Source organism: Conger conger, chromosome 5 (genome assembly GCF_963514075.1).
Source record: "Conger conger chromosome 5, fConCon1.1, whole genome shotgun sequence".
Taxonomy (NCBI): Eukaryota; Metazoa; Chordata; class Actinopteri; order Anguilliformes; family Congridae; genus Conger; species Conger conger.
Genome location: NC_083764.1, coordinates 59,598,952 through 59,614,045, shown reverse-complemented (window position 1 = coordinate 59,614,045; position 15,094 = coordinate 59,598,952). Strand labels below are relative to the sequence as shown.

The window sequence follows — 15,094 nt, the reverse complement described above, 5'->3', positions numbered from 1 at the left end:
TGGAGCAGGGGAAGGTTTGGCACAGTCGTTTAGGAACAGAAGAGTTGAGAACACCCTGGAATGACTTCAAACAAGAATGTGGACCCTGGGAAGCCTTGAAAAAGATAATCCTGGTGTTTGTAGTATGTAATCTTATTTACGATTGACCAAAGACTATTACAAGACTCAAAGATTAAGACTAAATTTAAAAGATAAAGCATGTTGCCAGATGAATGTTGTCATGACTTTCAGTCAATTCTCCCTTTTTTATACATTGAACAATGACAGGGAAATACTGTACATTGTACAGGTGATCTATAAGAAACGAATAAAGTGATCACTCAGGAAATGAGTCATTCCCATAAATTGAATGAAGTCATAATAATTCAAATTGATTTGCCAATTGCTGTCTCCAGATGGCCTGCATGTGTCCAACCAGCTGGGCATCCTTGCTACGTACGACCGGACTGTACTTAAGCACTCCATACACTGACGTCGTTAGAGATTTTATCAGAACAGAGTGCCCGAAAGCTCGGTGACAGTCACTCCCCTTGCACAGTGTAGTAAGCTCTTTTGAGAAAAGTTCACCACCGTGTTCCCCGTCGCCCGGGGGCGAAACACGCTAACGCTCCGTTGTCCTTCTGGCGCAGGGAGCCGGCCCACGTCTCGGTCCCGTACCACTACTACGAGCCGTCCGGGCCGGACGAGTGCACCATGTACATCTCCCACGAACGCGGGCGCAGAGGCAGCCACCACCGCTTCATCACAGAGAAGCGCGTCTTCGCCAACTGGGCCCGGACGTTCAACATCCACTTCTACCAGCCCGAATGGACCCCCGGGCCCGACAGCGGGAACAGGACGACCCCCCCGGCCCCGGCCCCCCTGGGGGCCACCGCCGCCCCCGGCAACACGTGACTCTGCACACCGCCAGCCCACCACACGGGCCTACGGCCGGACTAACATGGGCAGGGCCGCCCTCCACGACCCCCATCCACCCCCACAACTGGTTCTTTTGTTTTTCCCTGGTTGGTTTCCCCCCTCTGAAAATCCATCATGGGGGTTAAACGTGAATTTTAACATGTTAAATTAACATGGGCAATATGTGGAGCATGTGTGCCTTGCACTCCGGAAGTGTGGTTTTGTAACATTTGCATGGTATAGTGGTTGAATTACATGTAAACTCCCGTGTGAAACCCATGTAATTACATGTGAAATACACTTTGCATTCTGTTTGGCTCCTTTGAATGTCTCTCAGCCAATCGCACGCGGGGTGCTTTTCACATTTAATTGCATGGGATTCACATGGGAGTTTACATTAACTTCTCCCATGAAAATGTTCCAAAGCCACGTTTCCCAAGTGCAAAGCATGTGTTCCACAAATTACTCACGTGATTTTAACATGTTAAAACTCCTGTTTAAATCATGTTTAATTTTCTGTAATATCCTGCCTCTCATTTCCAAACTCATTGCCTTTTGACCGTGAGTTTATTCTTTCCCAATCCAAGAACAGAGAGAGAGAGCAGTAAATGGTTTACAGGTGATTAATGAGTCTCCCATCTATTGGCCCTTTGTGTTGTCAGGGACAATAGTGCAGTTCCATATATTAAAGCCATCAAGCCTGCGTTTGTACTTCGCAGCAGAGTCTGTTCTCGTAGGATCACCGCTGGAGACATTTTGTTATGTTAGCATTAGGGAAAATGCCATAGGAGTGCTTCTTGCTAGCTGTGCGATGCTAAGACTTCGGTGGAGGGTTGCATTGTGGGAAGAGTGTGGTGAATGTGCCAAATGGGTACTCTTATTCAATTTAGAGAATTCTGGCATTGCTTGATTTAGCCATGCTACACTGTCACGTAATGTTTTTAATGAATGTTTTGTATGCTATTCATTATGATTTGTGGAAAAACACTCAATCTCAGTCATTTCAAATTACGTGTGTTTTTTTTTTTTATGCCTGTATTGTCAGGACAATGCATTGTTTCGTCTAATTACAGGAATGTTATGTAAATATCTGGGGCACAGAAAAAGTGGTGCTTCTTTTCTGACGATACATCATCAGTACAAACCAATATTCAACAATTTTAAGACCATCAAATAAAATCAGTGAAACTGTTAAACAGGGAACTATAAAAAATTTTAGAAGACATTGATCAGAACACCAAATTCTTGTGTTCTTTTAAATATTTTGATAAACTTTTACAATGCTATCCAATCCGTTTTGTCACTTGAACAACCACTGCTAAGATAGCCATATTATAAATAAAAAAAATAGCTTTGTTTGAATGTAAAAATTAAATAAATTTAAATACAATACAAAGAAAAATGCAATGAGTTGTCTTCATCGGTTTTTTGGGGGGTTTTTTTGGTTGGTACACTAGTCTTGCTGGGTTGGACATTCAAAATGAGGACTGTGGCAAAGTTATGGACCCAAATTAAGCCAATATATGTCCTTGACTCACAATTAAACTCAATTTTCCTCAGGACTGGGCATGGGCAACCATAGTCATAACCTTGGATATTCAGATTGTGCACAGGACCCCAATAACCAATCTCACGCTGTACACTCTAAGACTGACACAAGAACTGTCTTAACATTTTAGTCTCGTAATGACCCTTAAAATCATATTTGTTCCTCTCATGTAGAAACTATTACCTTGTTTTAAGTTACCGTTTATAGTTTACACAGTATTGTTTTACTCCATCTTGAAATATTAAATTGTCTCTCCTCATTGCCAATATTTTTGTTTGTACAAAAAAGTAACAGAATTAATAAGAGTTGAAGTCAAAATGTAAGACTAAAGTACTTTATTGTACTGATTTATTTTTGTATTTAATACCTTAATGAGCCCACACACTCTGAAGAAGCAGTAGTGTGTAGGTTGGAAATTTTGGAAACTTGATTCGGAACCAGAAGGTTGCAGCACACAGGAATCATGGGTGTTGGTCACTGCTGATGTAATGTGGAGCTAGAGTCAGCAAATAGCTGTGTAATGGATACAGAGTCTTGCCAGGTTATCTACTGCGATCCGCACAGACTGAAAGTGTCTCCTCAGCACGTATTGTGAGAACTGTCAGTATTTTACAGCAGAGTACATTGGGAAATGCTGTCAAGCAATGGGAATGGGTTGGACAAACTATAGCAGTGTTGACTGATCTAAAGGAATGTTTAACTCGTGCTCAGCACTGACATGGAATCAATCTTTTCCTAATGGCCCCTCAAGATTTCTATAATAGGTAGTAAGACACCTCTTATGCCGCAGTTTTCCTATTATTAAAGGAAGATCCCATCCGCGGTCTTTTCCAGCTTGGTCCCCGATTCATTGTTGTGGAAAATTTCCATTTGAGAGACGAAATAAAGTAGAGGAGGGAGCCTTCTCTTCCTTTGTGGTTTTCTCTATTCCCACCCCAGTTCCATAAATGATGAGGACATAATTAAACAGATTCTCCACTTCGGCACAGAAAGGGAGTGAGCCAAGATGGCAGCATATTACACAGGAATAATTTAAACACGCATAATTTGCGGCAACTGTAAAAATGTGCTCTCATTCCCTCCCTTGCCCGGTCTCTGGGTGAGAAACGGCAGGACAAGAACAATTGTTACTCACAGAATTGTAGGCTAATTGGGTTTATAAGCCAAACACACCATCTACTAATTAGCAGGTCTGAAGCTCATTAAATATTTACAATACGCACATGCCACCGCGTGAAAGCATGTGTCCGCACACGGCGAACATGTTAAAACACGCAGTCAAATATATATCCACGCGCAAACAGCCCAAAATGTCTCGCAGACCTCGAATCGAATCGCTGCAGTCTGCCGTGCCTCAGGAGAACGAAGTGACGTCCTTATTTACGGCCTCTGCAGCTTAGTCCACAATTAATGAAGCGATAAATGAGGCAACAAGGTAAAGCGCCGCGTAAATCCCGCGGACAGGAACCATCCAGACCCATGAAATGTGACATCCATCAGGAATTTGTCCCGAGATTGAAAGCACTGTCCAAGAGGACGACAATAAAGATAAGCGCCCGGCGGTCTATCTTGGCATTGTTTCATTTGTCTGTTGTACATGACAGCTCAGCGCTAGCCTGCTATGCTACCGGTGGGCAAACGTGTCTGGAGAAATACAACCGTATTCAACAGTAGAAAACAGATTTTCCCAGGACATGGTTAAGTGTACTTTAAAGACCTCCTCAGGGACTTATTTTGGTTGTACACAGATGGCGACTTTTTAGTGAAACCAGCATTTGCACACTGATCTAAAGAGGCATTAGCATTCGCTCAATATATGGTCCTTGTGATAAAAGTATACTTTGTATTATGCTTTGCAAAAATATTTCCACTAATCTGTATACATCCAATCATGATACAGAGTCTTCTCTGGGGATCTAAAATGAAATTGAAATGGCATTGACACCTCTAGTATTCTGCATAAAGAAATACCTTAGACAATTTTTGTCCTTTAGAAGCAAACTTGTAAAGCATAAGTCCTGCTCGCATCGTGAGCAGCCATTTTGAGTCTTCATTAAATCAAGTAAAACTACAGATGATGATCGCTCTCAAAGGAGTATTTTGGCTTTTCTTCAAACTCAAGGCTACATTAAAAGACGCTTTGTAGTATCCGTCATTACTAATCACTTACTAATATACATGACACTCGATACATGAAAGGTTCAATGTCTCAAAGAATGGAATTATTCACGGAAATGAATTGCATTCAATAAGCACCTTGTGTGATATTTTCCGAAGTCGTCATGCAATTAAATTATCACAAGACAACGTGCATTTCGATCTTTCGGAGCCGTTTCAGCTGTGAACCCTATTCGGTGCTTACAGGCAGTGGGAGTAAATTGACCTTTCCCAAATAGCTCAAGATGGGCCTAGCAGAATGTGATGCTCTGGCTTTGTTTGCCATTTAAACAACCTCCTCACACTCCAAGGACAGTGTTTTCGCTCCAGAACCGGGCGGCCACGAGCCCCCCTCCTCGTACTGTATTATAAAATCCAGCCGAGAGAAGCAGTTCAATATCTTTTATCTCCGGGAGAAGGCCTTTCCATTTGCAGCCATTAACTCCCAGTGATTTCTCCTTTCCTTTGCGGTGTTGCAATTACCTGGCCTCGCAAACGGAAAAGATTATCAAAGACACGGGGAACTGCCAGGACTTTATCACAAGGGGGGCTAAAAATAATCACAATGATGGGAGCTTATTGGGCTGATGTATTATACCCTTCCCCTGTCTCAAGCCCTGACCCCCTTATGCCTGTGGTGGGATGCATAGAACTGTGCAGTTACCCTCAAATTACATATATTGTGAAATAATAAATACTACAAATACAACAAGAGCAAGTTGTGACATTTCCGATCGCATAGATAGATAGGGTGTCGGCAAAATTTATATGCAGTGAAATATTTTTCCATCGATAGTTATGGCAATTATTAAACCTTAATCTGGGATTTGTTATCTCAAACACTTTGCTGAATTAAGTAATCATACAATGATCCAGTTTTTACACTGTTCTAATTGTGTTCAATAATCTACTCCCAATTCAGAGGCTTTTCTAGATGCAACTAGATAATATGTGCTCAGAATTTTCCTATGCGTGTTCTGTATCCGGATGTACGAAGCAATCATCTTTCCCATTCGGGTAATATGCTGCATTTCTGTAATCATGGCTTCATATGGACCGCCATTTCAAATCAATAATGAATGTTTTTGGAAAAGACTATTTTAGCACAGGCTGGGGCTTTATAACGGTTTCCCCTTTGCTAATTTGGCACGGTTCAAAGCCGCGTTGCCTGCCAAAAACTCACCTGAAAAAGCGCCAAGTCTACGGCAGCACATCTATGTGCTTTGGATCAGTTTTTTCTTCATTCATCTAATTTTTTTTCTCTCTCTTTGTGAATAAAAAAATTAAACATTTTCTATCCCTGGTGATGAATGCCGGTAATGAATAGAGTGACAAAGAAAAAATACAAAATAAATCAAAGAGTGTGTGTGAGGCCAATCGTTTCGAATGGCATCACTTATGGGACCAACAGTGGGAGTGATTGGTCAGTCTGTAGGATTTCTAACTTTTGGGAGGGCCTCTCAACCAGTGTGCACACCAGGTAAGCCCTAGCCCAACCTAACCCAAACTGTCAGGACTGAGCTAGACCTTCCACACAAGCAAAGAACCCTCGAAAGCATGCCGCAACCTAGTTGCGCCAAATGGGAGCTACCTTTGTCATCATGATAATAGTGTTTTTCTGGAATCCTGAAACGTTTTCATTTTCTGGAATCCTGCCCTGGTGTAAAAATCCAGCTATGACCAGCTTGAAATACCAGCTACCAGCTGTTTCAAAACATAGCTTGAGCTGTTCAAACCATATGGCGTATCGAGCTGGTCTAACGAGTAAAGCAGCTTCCAGCTGTTTCAAAACCTAGCTTGAGTTCAGCAGGGTGATCCAACACGATCCCCCCTCAACTTCCTCCAGCAGCCAGACATCAAAAAGCACTTTGATTTGGGAATTGTATCGCTTCAATAGACATTCCTTAAACAGAGACGCCATTTTAACCCCGGCCAGGTGGCTGGTGGCGAAGCTCCCTGCTCCCCCGCTCCACACAACCTTCAAAGGGCATTCCGCCTCATTTATTCACGGGCACCAGGAGGTGTGTGAAGCAGGGCCTCGGTTCAACCCGCCTTACACACAGGTGCAGAGAGGTGCGTTACACCGGGCCTCAGCCCAGCAACAGAGCGTGTGTGTGTGTGTGTGTGTGTGTGTGTGTGTGACCTCACTCAAGTGCGCTTTATGAGAAGAAAGCAAAAGGCCATTGAAGAAATATCAGAGAATATAGAGAGAATGAATCAATAGTCTATTAGCTGGGCGAGGCGTGCCGCATACCGATTCGGACCTTCAGTGTTTACGAACAGGGGCAAAAGCAATATTGGCAGATGTGTTTGTACTACATGAGAGGGCGACTCTTGCTCTACTAATAAACCCCACTTACGCCCAGTGTTTATAGCCACGTTGGTGCCTGGGAGACTTGTCGAGTGTGGCATTTTCCTATTGGGGAGAAATGAGGTGGCTGAAGAGGTACTTCAGATGCTAAAAGATCAACTAAATTAAGAGATTGCTTCATAATGCGCATTTCCTGATGCGCGGTTAGAAGCTCATCTGAACACTTCAACCGAAATGGGGTCGTGAAGCCTCAGATCAGCTTCAGAGTGGATGATGCACACGGGTTGATCAGAACGCGAATGTCCCGTTTAAGATAAATGGATTTCAGTGTGGTTTAACAGGCAGTCATCTGTTGAAATATTAGAGCTTAAATTACCTGACTAGTAGCGAATTGGCGCACAGGAAATTGCATGACAGTAAAAATCAAACTTTCCCCCAATCACGGTTGTATTCTTAAATGCAGCTTTAATTTCAATTCATCTTTCATCTTAATTCCACAGAGGTCTCAATACACAGTAGTCTGAGCACAACACATGCAAAAACTAAACAAACATGGTACAGGCCTGTATGGATTGTGAATGAGAGAAATGCTAATCACTGACAGGCCACTGTAGCCCCTCATTCACGATTTCACTGGACAGGAACCTGACTGGTGCCAGAGAGCACCTTTCGGCCAATTTGTCAATACCACCGCTGTCACAAACAATATAATGAAGTAGGGCTAACCGCCACTCCCGCCCTGCATATCCGTCACGTTAGCCGCTGCCCCGCAATGTTGTGGACAGGCTGTTTAGGCCAAAGATCATTTGCAAATGGGGGGAAAAAAATCTGGAGCAGGTCGAAGGGATTATCCATCACAGAGGTAAACGAGAGCGTCATTCTCCATATGCTTTAGAGGCTTGATGTAATGCAGTTTCTCTCCCACACGAAATGAAACATTCAGAACCCTGTTAGCCTCGCGCTCCCCAGACACAGTGCATTTCATAGAGGCCACACGTATTTCCCTCGCACTTACGTACAAGGTTAGCGCAGAAATACATAAAAAGGGAAGCTTTCAGTGAAATTAAATTTACATCTTTGAATGTTTACCCCAAGCGGCAGGGAGGGAGTTGGGTCGCACCGTCTGACCCAGAACAAAGGCACAGGACACACAAAATGGCAGACAATAAATTACGAGAAGGAAAATAAAATTGCGAACGGGAAGTACATAAAAATTATCACGGGAGCCTTAATAAATAACGTTTGATGGTAAAAAAAAAAAACCCACACGGTGCCCCTGTTCCGTGCCACAGCCCGGCTGCTCCTCTGAGCCTTATCTGCCTGCGGCTACGCAAGGCTTTAATGCTGCTCACATTGCTGCTTCCCTCCCTCCCTTTCAGACTAGTCCTTTCAGCGAACGAACACGAAGGGCACCAAGGACGAGGAGCGGAGGCCCCCAGCAAGCCGTCGTCTCAAAACGGGCAAACTAACATCCACGCCCGTCTCAACGGGGTCTCCTGTGGGGGAAGTCCATCAGAGTGCCCACCGGTGCGCAAATCATACCACCTCACCCGTTCCCATCAAAACCCATTTGTGCGTTCCCATCAAAACCGAGACCAGTGGGAGGGGTGGAGGGGGGGACTAAAAAACCAGAAAGCAGTCCAGTGCAGGGGGTGCACAGCCCCAGGACACACCCCCCAAGTGCTCCTGAGGAAGGCTCAGAAGATGTGCTTGAGGTGCTTGATGCCGTAGGTCTTGAAGAACACCAGCAGGATGAGGGTCCAGAGGCCCAGGATGAAGCCATCGGGCGGGTGCCAGTCCTTCTGCTTGGGTTTCTGTGGGAGGGGGGGGGGGGGGGAAAGAGTCGACAGTCAGACAGTGCCAGCGAAGAGTAGTGTAGGAAGGAACGCGTCTTCCCGGTTAGTGCTGAGAATGGAAACTGCCTGCAGGCGCTGTGACACAGGGCTTAAGGGTAAGACTCTGGCTCCTGTACGCATTAGGAGTGTTATTTCAGTCGCTTAGCAGGCAGTGTGGCTCCGCAGAAAAGCCTAATGTGAGGTTAGTATACGATGACATCAGCTAACGGTACAGTCTCGGAAGTATCGTTGATTTTAAGCGCCGAGTACGTGATTCTATTTGAAACATGGTGTCATAAACATACTTTTCATTTGTCTTGAGCCACATCGTAAACAAAGGATACATTTCAAATTGAAGTATGGTTAAGTATTTTAGTATTTGAATTTGGGAACCCCCTCTGTTGCTTTCATTGCTGGACTGCCCCTTCAAAACAAATAGTTGTAGCTGTACAATGATCACCGGAGAACTGATGTATAAGGACTATTTGTGTGAGTTTTACATCTGCATTCTGGTCTGACTCTTTGATAAGAAACCGTGCTCTGGCACCTCGGTCGTGTCTCTGACGTGGAGGAACGTGCGCAGGGGTTGTTTTTGAAAACTGCGGCCAGGCCAGCGTGTGTGCCACTCTCACTTTGTCACTCGGGCGAGAGCCGGCGGTGTGAGTGGAATTCGAGCTAGCCTTCCCCCCCCCCCCCCCCTCCACGAAGCTGTAATCAAGACGAACGCGGTGCCGCGGAGCTTCACACAGAACCCGACGGCAGTTAATCCTGACGGAGGCCACGTTACGTCGCCGAGGAAGAAATTACAATTGCTGGGGAAAAAGAGCGGCCGAAACCCTCCTACAGAAACAGGATTCCTGATTAACGAGGCGTTTAAAAAGGGTTCCAAAACTCGAAATGCGGATTTAAATCCAGCTCCGCGCCAGGCCTGAGAGCGACGCGGGGAATTAGGAGCCGCTCCTCGGTTAACGAGACAGTTGGCAGACGGAGCTGACGAGGAGCCTGACGGCGTCGCTGTCTCGGGTGACTCGCGCCCACGCACCCACGCGGGGCGGGACCGCGCCTTTCGCTTTTACCCGTCTCCGCGTTTGTGGATTCATTACCATTTCTCACCCACGCGACTACCTGCGGATATTACTGTACACGGCCGGCCGGGAGATGTTTACATTCATTACAAATGGAAGGCCTGACCTTGAGAAATCCTTCTGACTTACATTTCGGAAAACACTAGCTCGGCAAGCTATTGATGCACTTGTGATGAAAGGAAAAAAAAACAACAGCCGTTTCAGTTCCGTTTCAGACAGAGAAATGAGAAGCTTAGACTCTCCATTATTAGCATATAATTATACAAGTACAGTTATAGCAGAATATAGCAAACAAACCGTTCATCGCTAACATGCCATGTTTGACCTTTTCACACTCGTTCTGCAGTAAGTGAAGGCTGCGCAATGCACGCCATATTTAGGTTGGCCCTCGTACTGTACAGCAGCACAAACTGCAGCGACACTCACCCCTATAGAGACCCTCATTGGGTGAAAGCTGCACCGGGAGCCCAGAAAGCATCTGGACGCATACAGCAGCACGCCTGCATCTTCAGCCGGATGGGTGAGGTTGGGAGCAATCTGGCCTTTGCGTGACCCAGCACTCTGCAGAGTGCAAGGGTGTGGGGTGGGGGGGGGGGTGGGGGGCGGCGGCACCATCTGTTTGTGCATGTCCTCCGCTTGAACCCGCAGTCCCTTACTGCCGGAATCGCAACCCCAACCCCAAGCTTTCCCATGGCCCGGCATCAGAGCTCAGCCTCACCAGACGCCCGAGGACATCCCCCTCTGCTGATTACTCAATCTGCTTCCACCAGAGTGTGCCCGCGCCCACCCTCCCCGTCCCGAACACGAGCCCTGCTGTTCGAGGGGATCCTCAGTCTCCCATATCTGCACCCGTCCCATCCCAACTGCGGGGGGGGGGGGGGGACACGGGAGGAGAGACCCCAAATCTGCTCCCAAAACAAACGCCCAGGCCCACACAGGGACGACTAACGGGAACGGGGGTGATGGTGGAGATTGCTTCACCATCACATTTTGTGGGGAAACTAATTCACACTAATTTAGTCACTGTAAAACCTCACGTCTGCAGGCAAGAGCCCCCCATCTTTGTGCTGTAGGAGGCCACTTCTCCATCAACTTTCATTTCATACTTTCACGTGTAGTGGGTGGCAATTATCACTGAAGATTTGCAGTATAGCTCAGTGACAGTAACTTGGTCGGTTGTCTAATCATCTTACATGCAGTCCTAATAGCCTTTTCTAGTTCGTTTCTGCGTATTACCAAAAGCAACAAATCAGGCAGAAGGTAATGAAGCTTTGCAGTACACTTTCATGAAAGAGCTGCGATAAAGTCACCATTAAAAGAAGCCGAGTTGCCTTTTAAAGGTTCTAAAATTCATATTAATTTATCAATTTCAACAATTTCAATATTTTGTCCTTGGTTTTTTTTTTTTTTCCCACATGCTTTATTCACACGAATCTACAAAATGCGACTTCGTCCACAAAACCATGACTTGAGCTTGAGCTTGAGAGAGAGAGAGAGAGAGAGAGAGAGAGAGAGAGAGAGAGAGAGAGAGAGAGAGAGAGAGAGAGAGAGAGAGAGAGAGAGAGAGAGAGAGAGAGAGAGAGAGAGAGAGAGAGAGAGAGAGAGAGAGAGAGAGAGAGAACAAGCAAAAAGACAATGAGAAAGAGAGGTTCAACTGTCAATGCCATCTCTTCAAACAAGCAACGCGCAATACTCCACTCCGTACAGCGCCCTGGTCCCATTGCTGTGTCTACATCCTCAGTGCTAAATGTGCATCAGCAACAAATAATGAAAGTCCAACACAACGCACAACACAATGCCAGGTCAAGCCCTGAATTTCAAGAGTAAGAAAGAAAGCTGTCTGGCAGAAGGGAAGGTGGGGGGGGGGAGGGGTGCTGAAGAATACATACAACACGCTACACATTCCCAGAATGCACAGGGAAGCCTTTTGAATTTCTCTCGCCCTTCCAACAAGGTCCTTCTGCAAGCCCAGGGCCACAGCAGTAACAGGCCTGTGGGAGAGCAGCCATGGCAGGGACTTTCTGAAGGAGAACTTCTTGCGGTACAAGGATGCAGCGGCCCTGTTAGGCTATAAGGACAATCGGGATCGTGCCTGCCAGAAGTTGAGCGATTGAGCGTCCAATGGAACGGGAGTGGCCTGTTCCAGGCAAGAGAACGTTCTGGTGTGGGGAAAACGTGACCAGACGCTGGGCGCCTAGGAACCGGCTGATGGATGAGGTGCGATGGGCCACGGTGTCAGCTGACACGACAGACCGAGATGGAGGAAGCCGGAGAGAAAGACGGCTGCACAGGCCAACAGAATGTGGTCGCCTGCTGTGCTTTCATGGAGAGGTGGCACGAGTGCCTGAATGGAACATCTTTCTCACCGATGTCATTTCTGCATTTCTTCAATTCAAAACCGCTGCCTCCAAATCACTGACCTTTTAAACTTAATTAAGCCTGATTTCCAAATTCATCCCCGACGCAAGTGTTGAAAAACATGCAAATTGCAAATTGGTGCTGTACACAGTCAAGGGACTAGCTATTAATGCAGCACGTGCCCTGTACTGCAGACAGGAAGCCTCATCATGCCAGTGGCAAATGCGGCCCAGAGTGCAATAATGTCGCCCAGGGACTGAGGGCTTAATTTGGCAGGATATGCCCCCCACCTCGAGGTGCAGTGCACCCAGTATGCAGACTGTAGCAGCACAACTGAATGAGTGCACGTGGTGGCTGCCTGCATGTAAATTGGATTGGGGTGCTGGTGTGTGTAAAGTTTGTTAGTCATGAGGACTAAACTTGAAGTTAGTTCATTATTTAATTTTTTTGTGTTCACAATGTTGGTCTTCACGTCGCAGAGAACGTCGCGGGCCATTAGCGTCAAATCGGCGAAGTCGTCCAAACATGACGACGGCGGTCTTATCGACGGCCACAACTCTCAGAAGACAGCCTGTAAAATGTCAAACTGTCAGGGCAATAAACAACACCTGGATATCACGGAAAGGAGCTGTGAAAAGAAACCGTCAGAGGAAGACAAACTAACAGAAAAAAACACAAAAAAAAACGTTGTAGCTTCAATGGAGAGGCCCACCCCCACCCGAGCGCAGCATCGATTCGCACGCGGAGTGCTCCAGGCACAGCGAGACTAACCTCATCTCCTGCATGAGACAGCTGTCAGCAAGCCGGCACATTAATCAACTATTTATTCAAAAAAGGAAGGGTGGGGGGGGGGTTAGGGGGGAATAAAGAGAGACAGATTGAGAAAGTAGTTACCACGGTGACACCTTGAATACTCGCAGGACTATATTTTCCCGATACTGCCGGCGTTGAGAAAGGAAATGACGGGCGTCTCGCGCATTTGCCTGATTTAAATGGAAGTTGAGGAATTAAAAGCATGAAAGCGCATGTTGAAAGGAAACCCAAAAGACGGCTCTTTCCATTAACTTGTCATTTCGCAAAAATGAAAGACCCCGGTTTTTTATTTTTTCCATTTTTAATCGCATTCAGACAGATTATAAATAAAATCCTTGGAGGGGGGAAACAGAAGTTAACATACCCAGTAAATACACAGCAGTAAGTAATGAAATAAATACACACATACATTATTCAATAAATAAATCAAGTTGCCTTACCAGTTATAAATTTCACATGCATAGAACTCATTTTGACTCCAACTGAATATTTTTTCCTACAACTGATTTAAATAATGCTTAAGTTGTTCCATTTGTTTGCTTTAAAATAGCAGGGTATTACATATATTAAGCTCTCGACATTTCTATTCATTTTCTGCAGATAAATATTTATGATGATTGAGTATAAAAGGTTGTTTCATAAAAGGTTCAATCCCAGACATTTTCTGTCACAATGTTTCAACCCTGGGAATTGGTAGATTACTTCTACTGAAGTAAAAGTCATGAAATGAAAACTATTCATACTATAAAAAGAAGCACATTTAGAGAGGCTGATCAAAACACATAAGGAAAATTAATTCCAACTATATGAATTGGATGTTTACTCTTAATAACCTGGTTTTATTAAACTAATATTTTGAAATGATACCAACGGCAGATTGACTGGTTGGTTTCAGATGCGAAAAGAAGTTGTTTTAATCGAAAAGCTAAACATTTTCTGAATATTAAAAAATGAGTGCTGTCTTGCTGGCATGGATTATTGAGAAGCAGATGGCTCTCTCCACTCTTGTAATGACGGTCTTTGTCGTGACCATGGCAGATCAGACTCCCTGGAAATTCACTCCCGACGTTCTCCACGTGAGCAGCACTTCAAGCCCCATTTCAACATTGTGTCATTTCAAAAACCACAATGCTATCCGCGGTGCATGAATACGCCTCGCAGATGTGGCTACTTCAAGAATTGTGCTTCAAACGGAGGGAAATCTAATGGAAACTGAAATTATGAATCCACTCCAGTCTGAGAATGAAAGCAGATTGCTCCCCACGGTTCTCCCTCGCCGTTGAGAAACCATTGTTGCAATAAAATCGTATCCGAAAGCTAATAAATTACAGCGAACGTGATTCTACAATGAGTAACTGGGCAGGAGTCCCTTCCGAAAAGGGAATTGGGGTGACATTGGCTCAGGCAGTAAGAGCAGTCGTCTGGCAGTCGGAGGGTTGCCGGATCGATCCCCCCGCCCGGGCTGTGTCGAAGTGTCCCTGAGCAAGACACCTGACCCCCAAATGCTCCTGACGAGCTGGTCGGTGCCTTGCATGGCAGCCAATCGCCGTCGGTGTGTGAGTGTGTGTATGAATAGGTGAATGAGAAGCATCAATTGTACAGCGCTTTGGATAAAGGCGCTATAGAAATGCCAACCATTTACCATTTACGTTAACGACGGCCGGCGCTAACCGACAGAGGAGGCCACAATAACGGCATGATCCTAGCGTGAGACTGGGGAAAGGGGGGGGGGGGGGGGTTAATCTCCTGGATCAAGTCCTCACAGGTCTTTGCTGGACGCAGTGAAGCTCATTCACGTCAGAAAACAGCCTGGGAACAACGTATTTTTGTTCAAATATTAGTGTTAAATATTGGCTGAGCTTACAAGCTGAGCTTGTGAAAACAAAGCCCGTGTCCCTTAAAAATACAGGGCATAAAGCTGGCCATTAGCAAAAAGAATCCGCCAAGGCGCCAACAACCCCCCACCATGCGCTAGGCCTTCCTGCCAAACTCTATCATTACAGGCTCATAAACATAGCATAGTATTTATTACATTATTAAATAACATCTAGCAGAGATGGGGACTCGAGTCAGCAAGTTGAGACTTGAC

The 15,094-nt window shown here is 45.5% G+C and overlaps 2 protein-coding genes across 2 annotated transcripts in view; one reads left to right on the top strand and one right to left on the bottom strand.

Annotated features, from left to right (window-relative positions):
* Window positions 1-2,290, top strand: part of st6galnac5a (ST6 (alpha-N-acetyl-neuraminyl-2,3-beta-galactosyl-1,3)-N-acetylgalactosaminide alpha-2,6-sialyltransferase 5a) — a 34,517-nt gene extending 32,227 nt beyond the window's left edge. The window contains exon 5 of the mRNA XM_061243094.1: window positions 630-2,290. Coding sequence (XP_061099078.1) covers window positions 630-894 — 265 coding nt within the window. The 3' untranslated portion in view covers window positions 895-2,290. The remainder of the gene's footprint in view (window positions 1-629) is intronic.
* A 5,069-nt stretch (window positions 2,291-7,359) lies between these two features.
* Window positions 7,360-15,094, bottom strand: part of pigk (phosphatidylinositol glycan anchor biosynthesis, class K) — a 33,124-nt gene continuing 25,389 nt past the window's right edge. Inside the window, exon 11 of the mRNA XM_061242834.1 lies at window positions 7,360-8,728. Coding sequence (XP_061098818.1) covers window positions 8,612-8,728 — 117 coding nt within the window. The 3' untranslated portion in view covers window positions 7,360-8,611. The remainder of the gene's footprint in view (window positions 8,729-15,094) is intronic.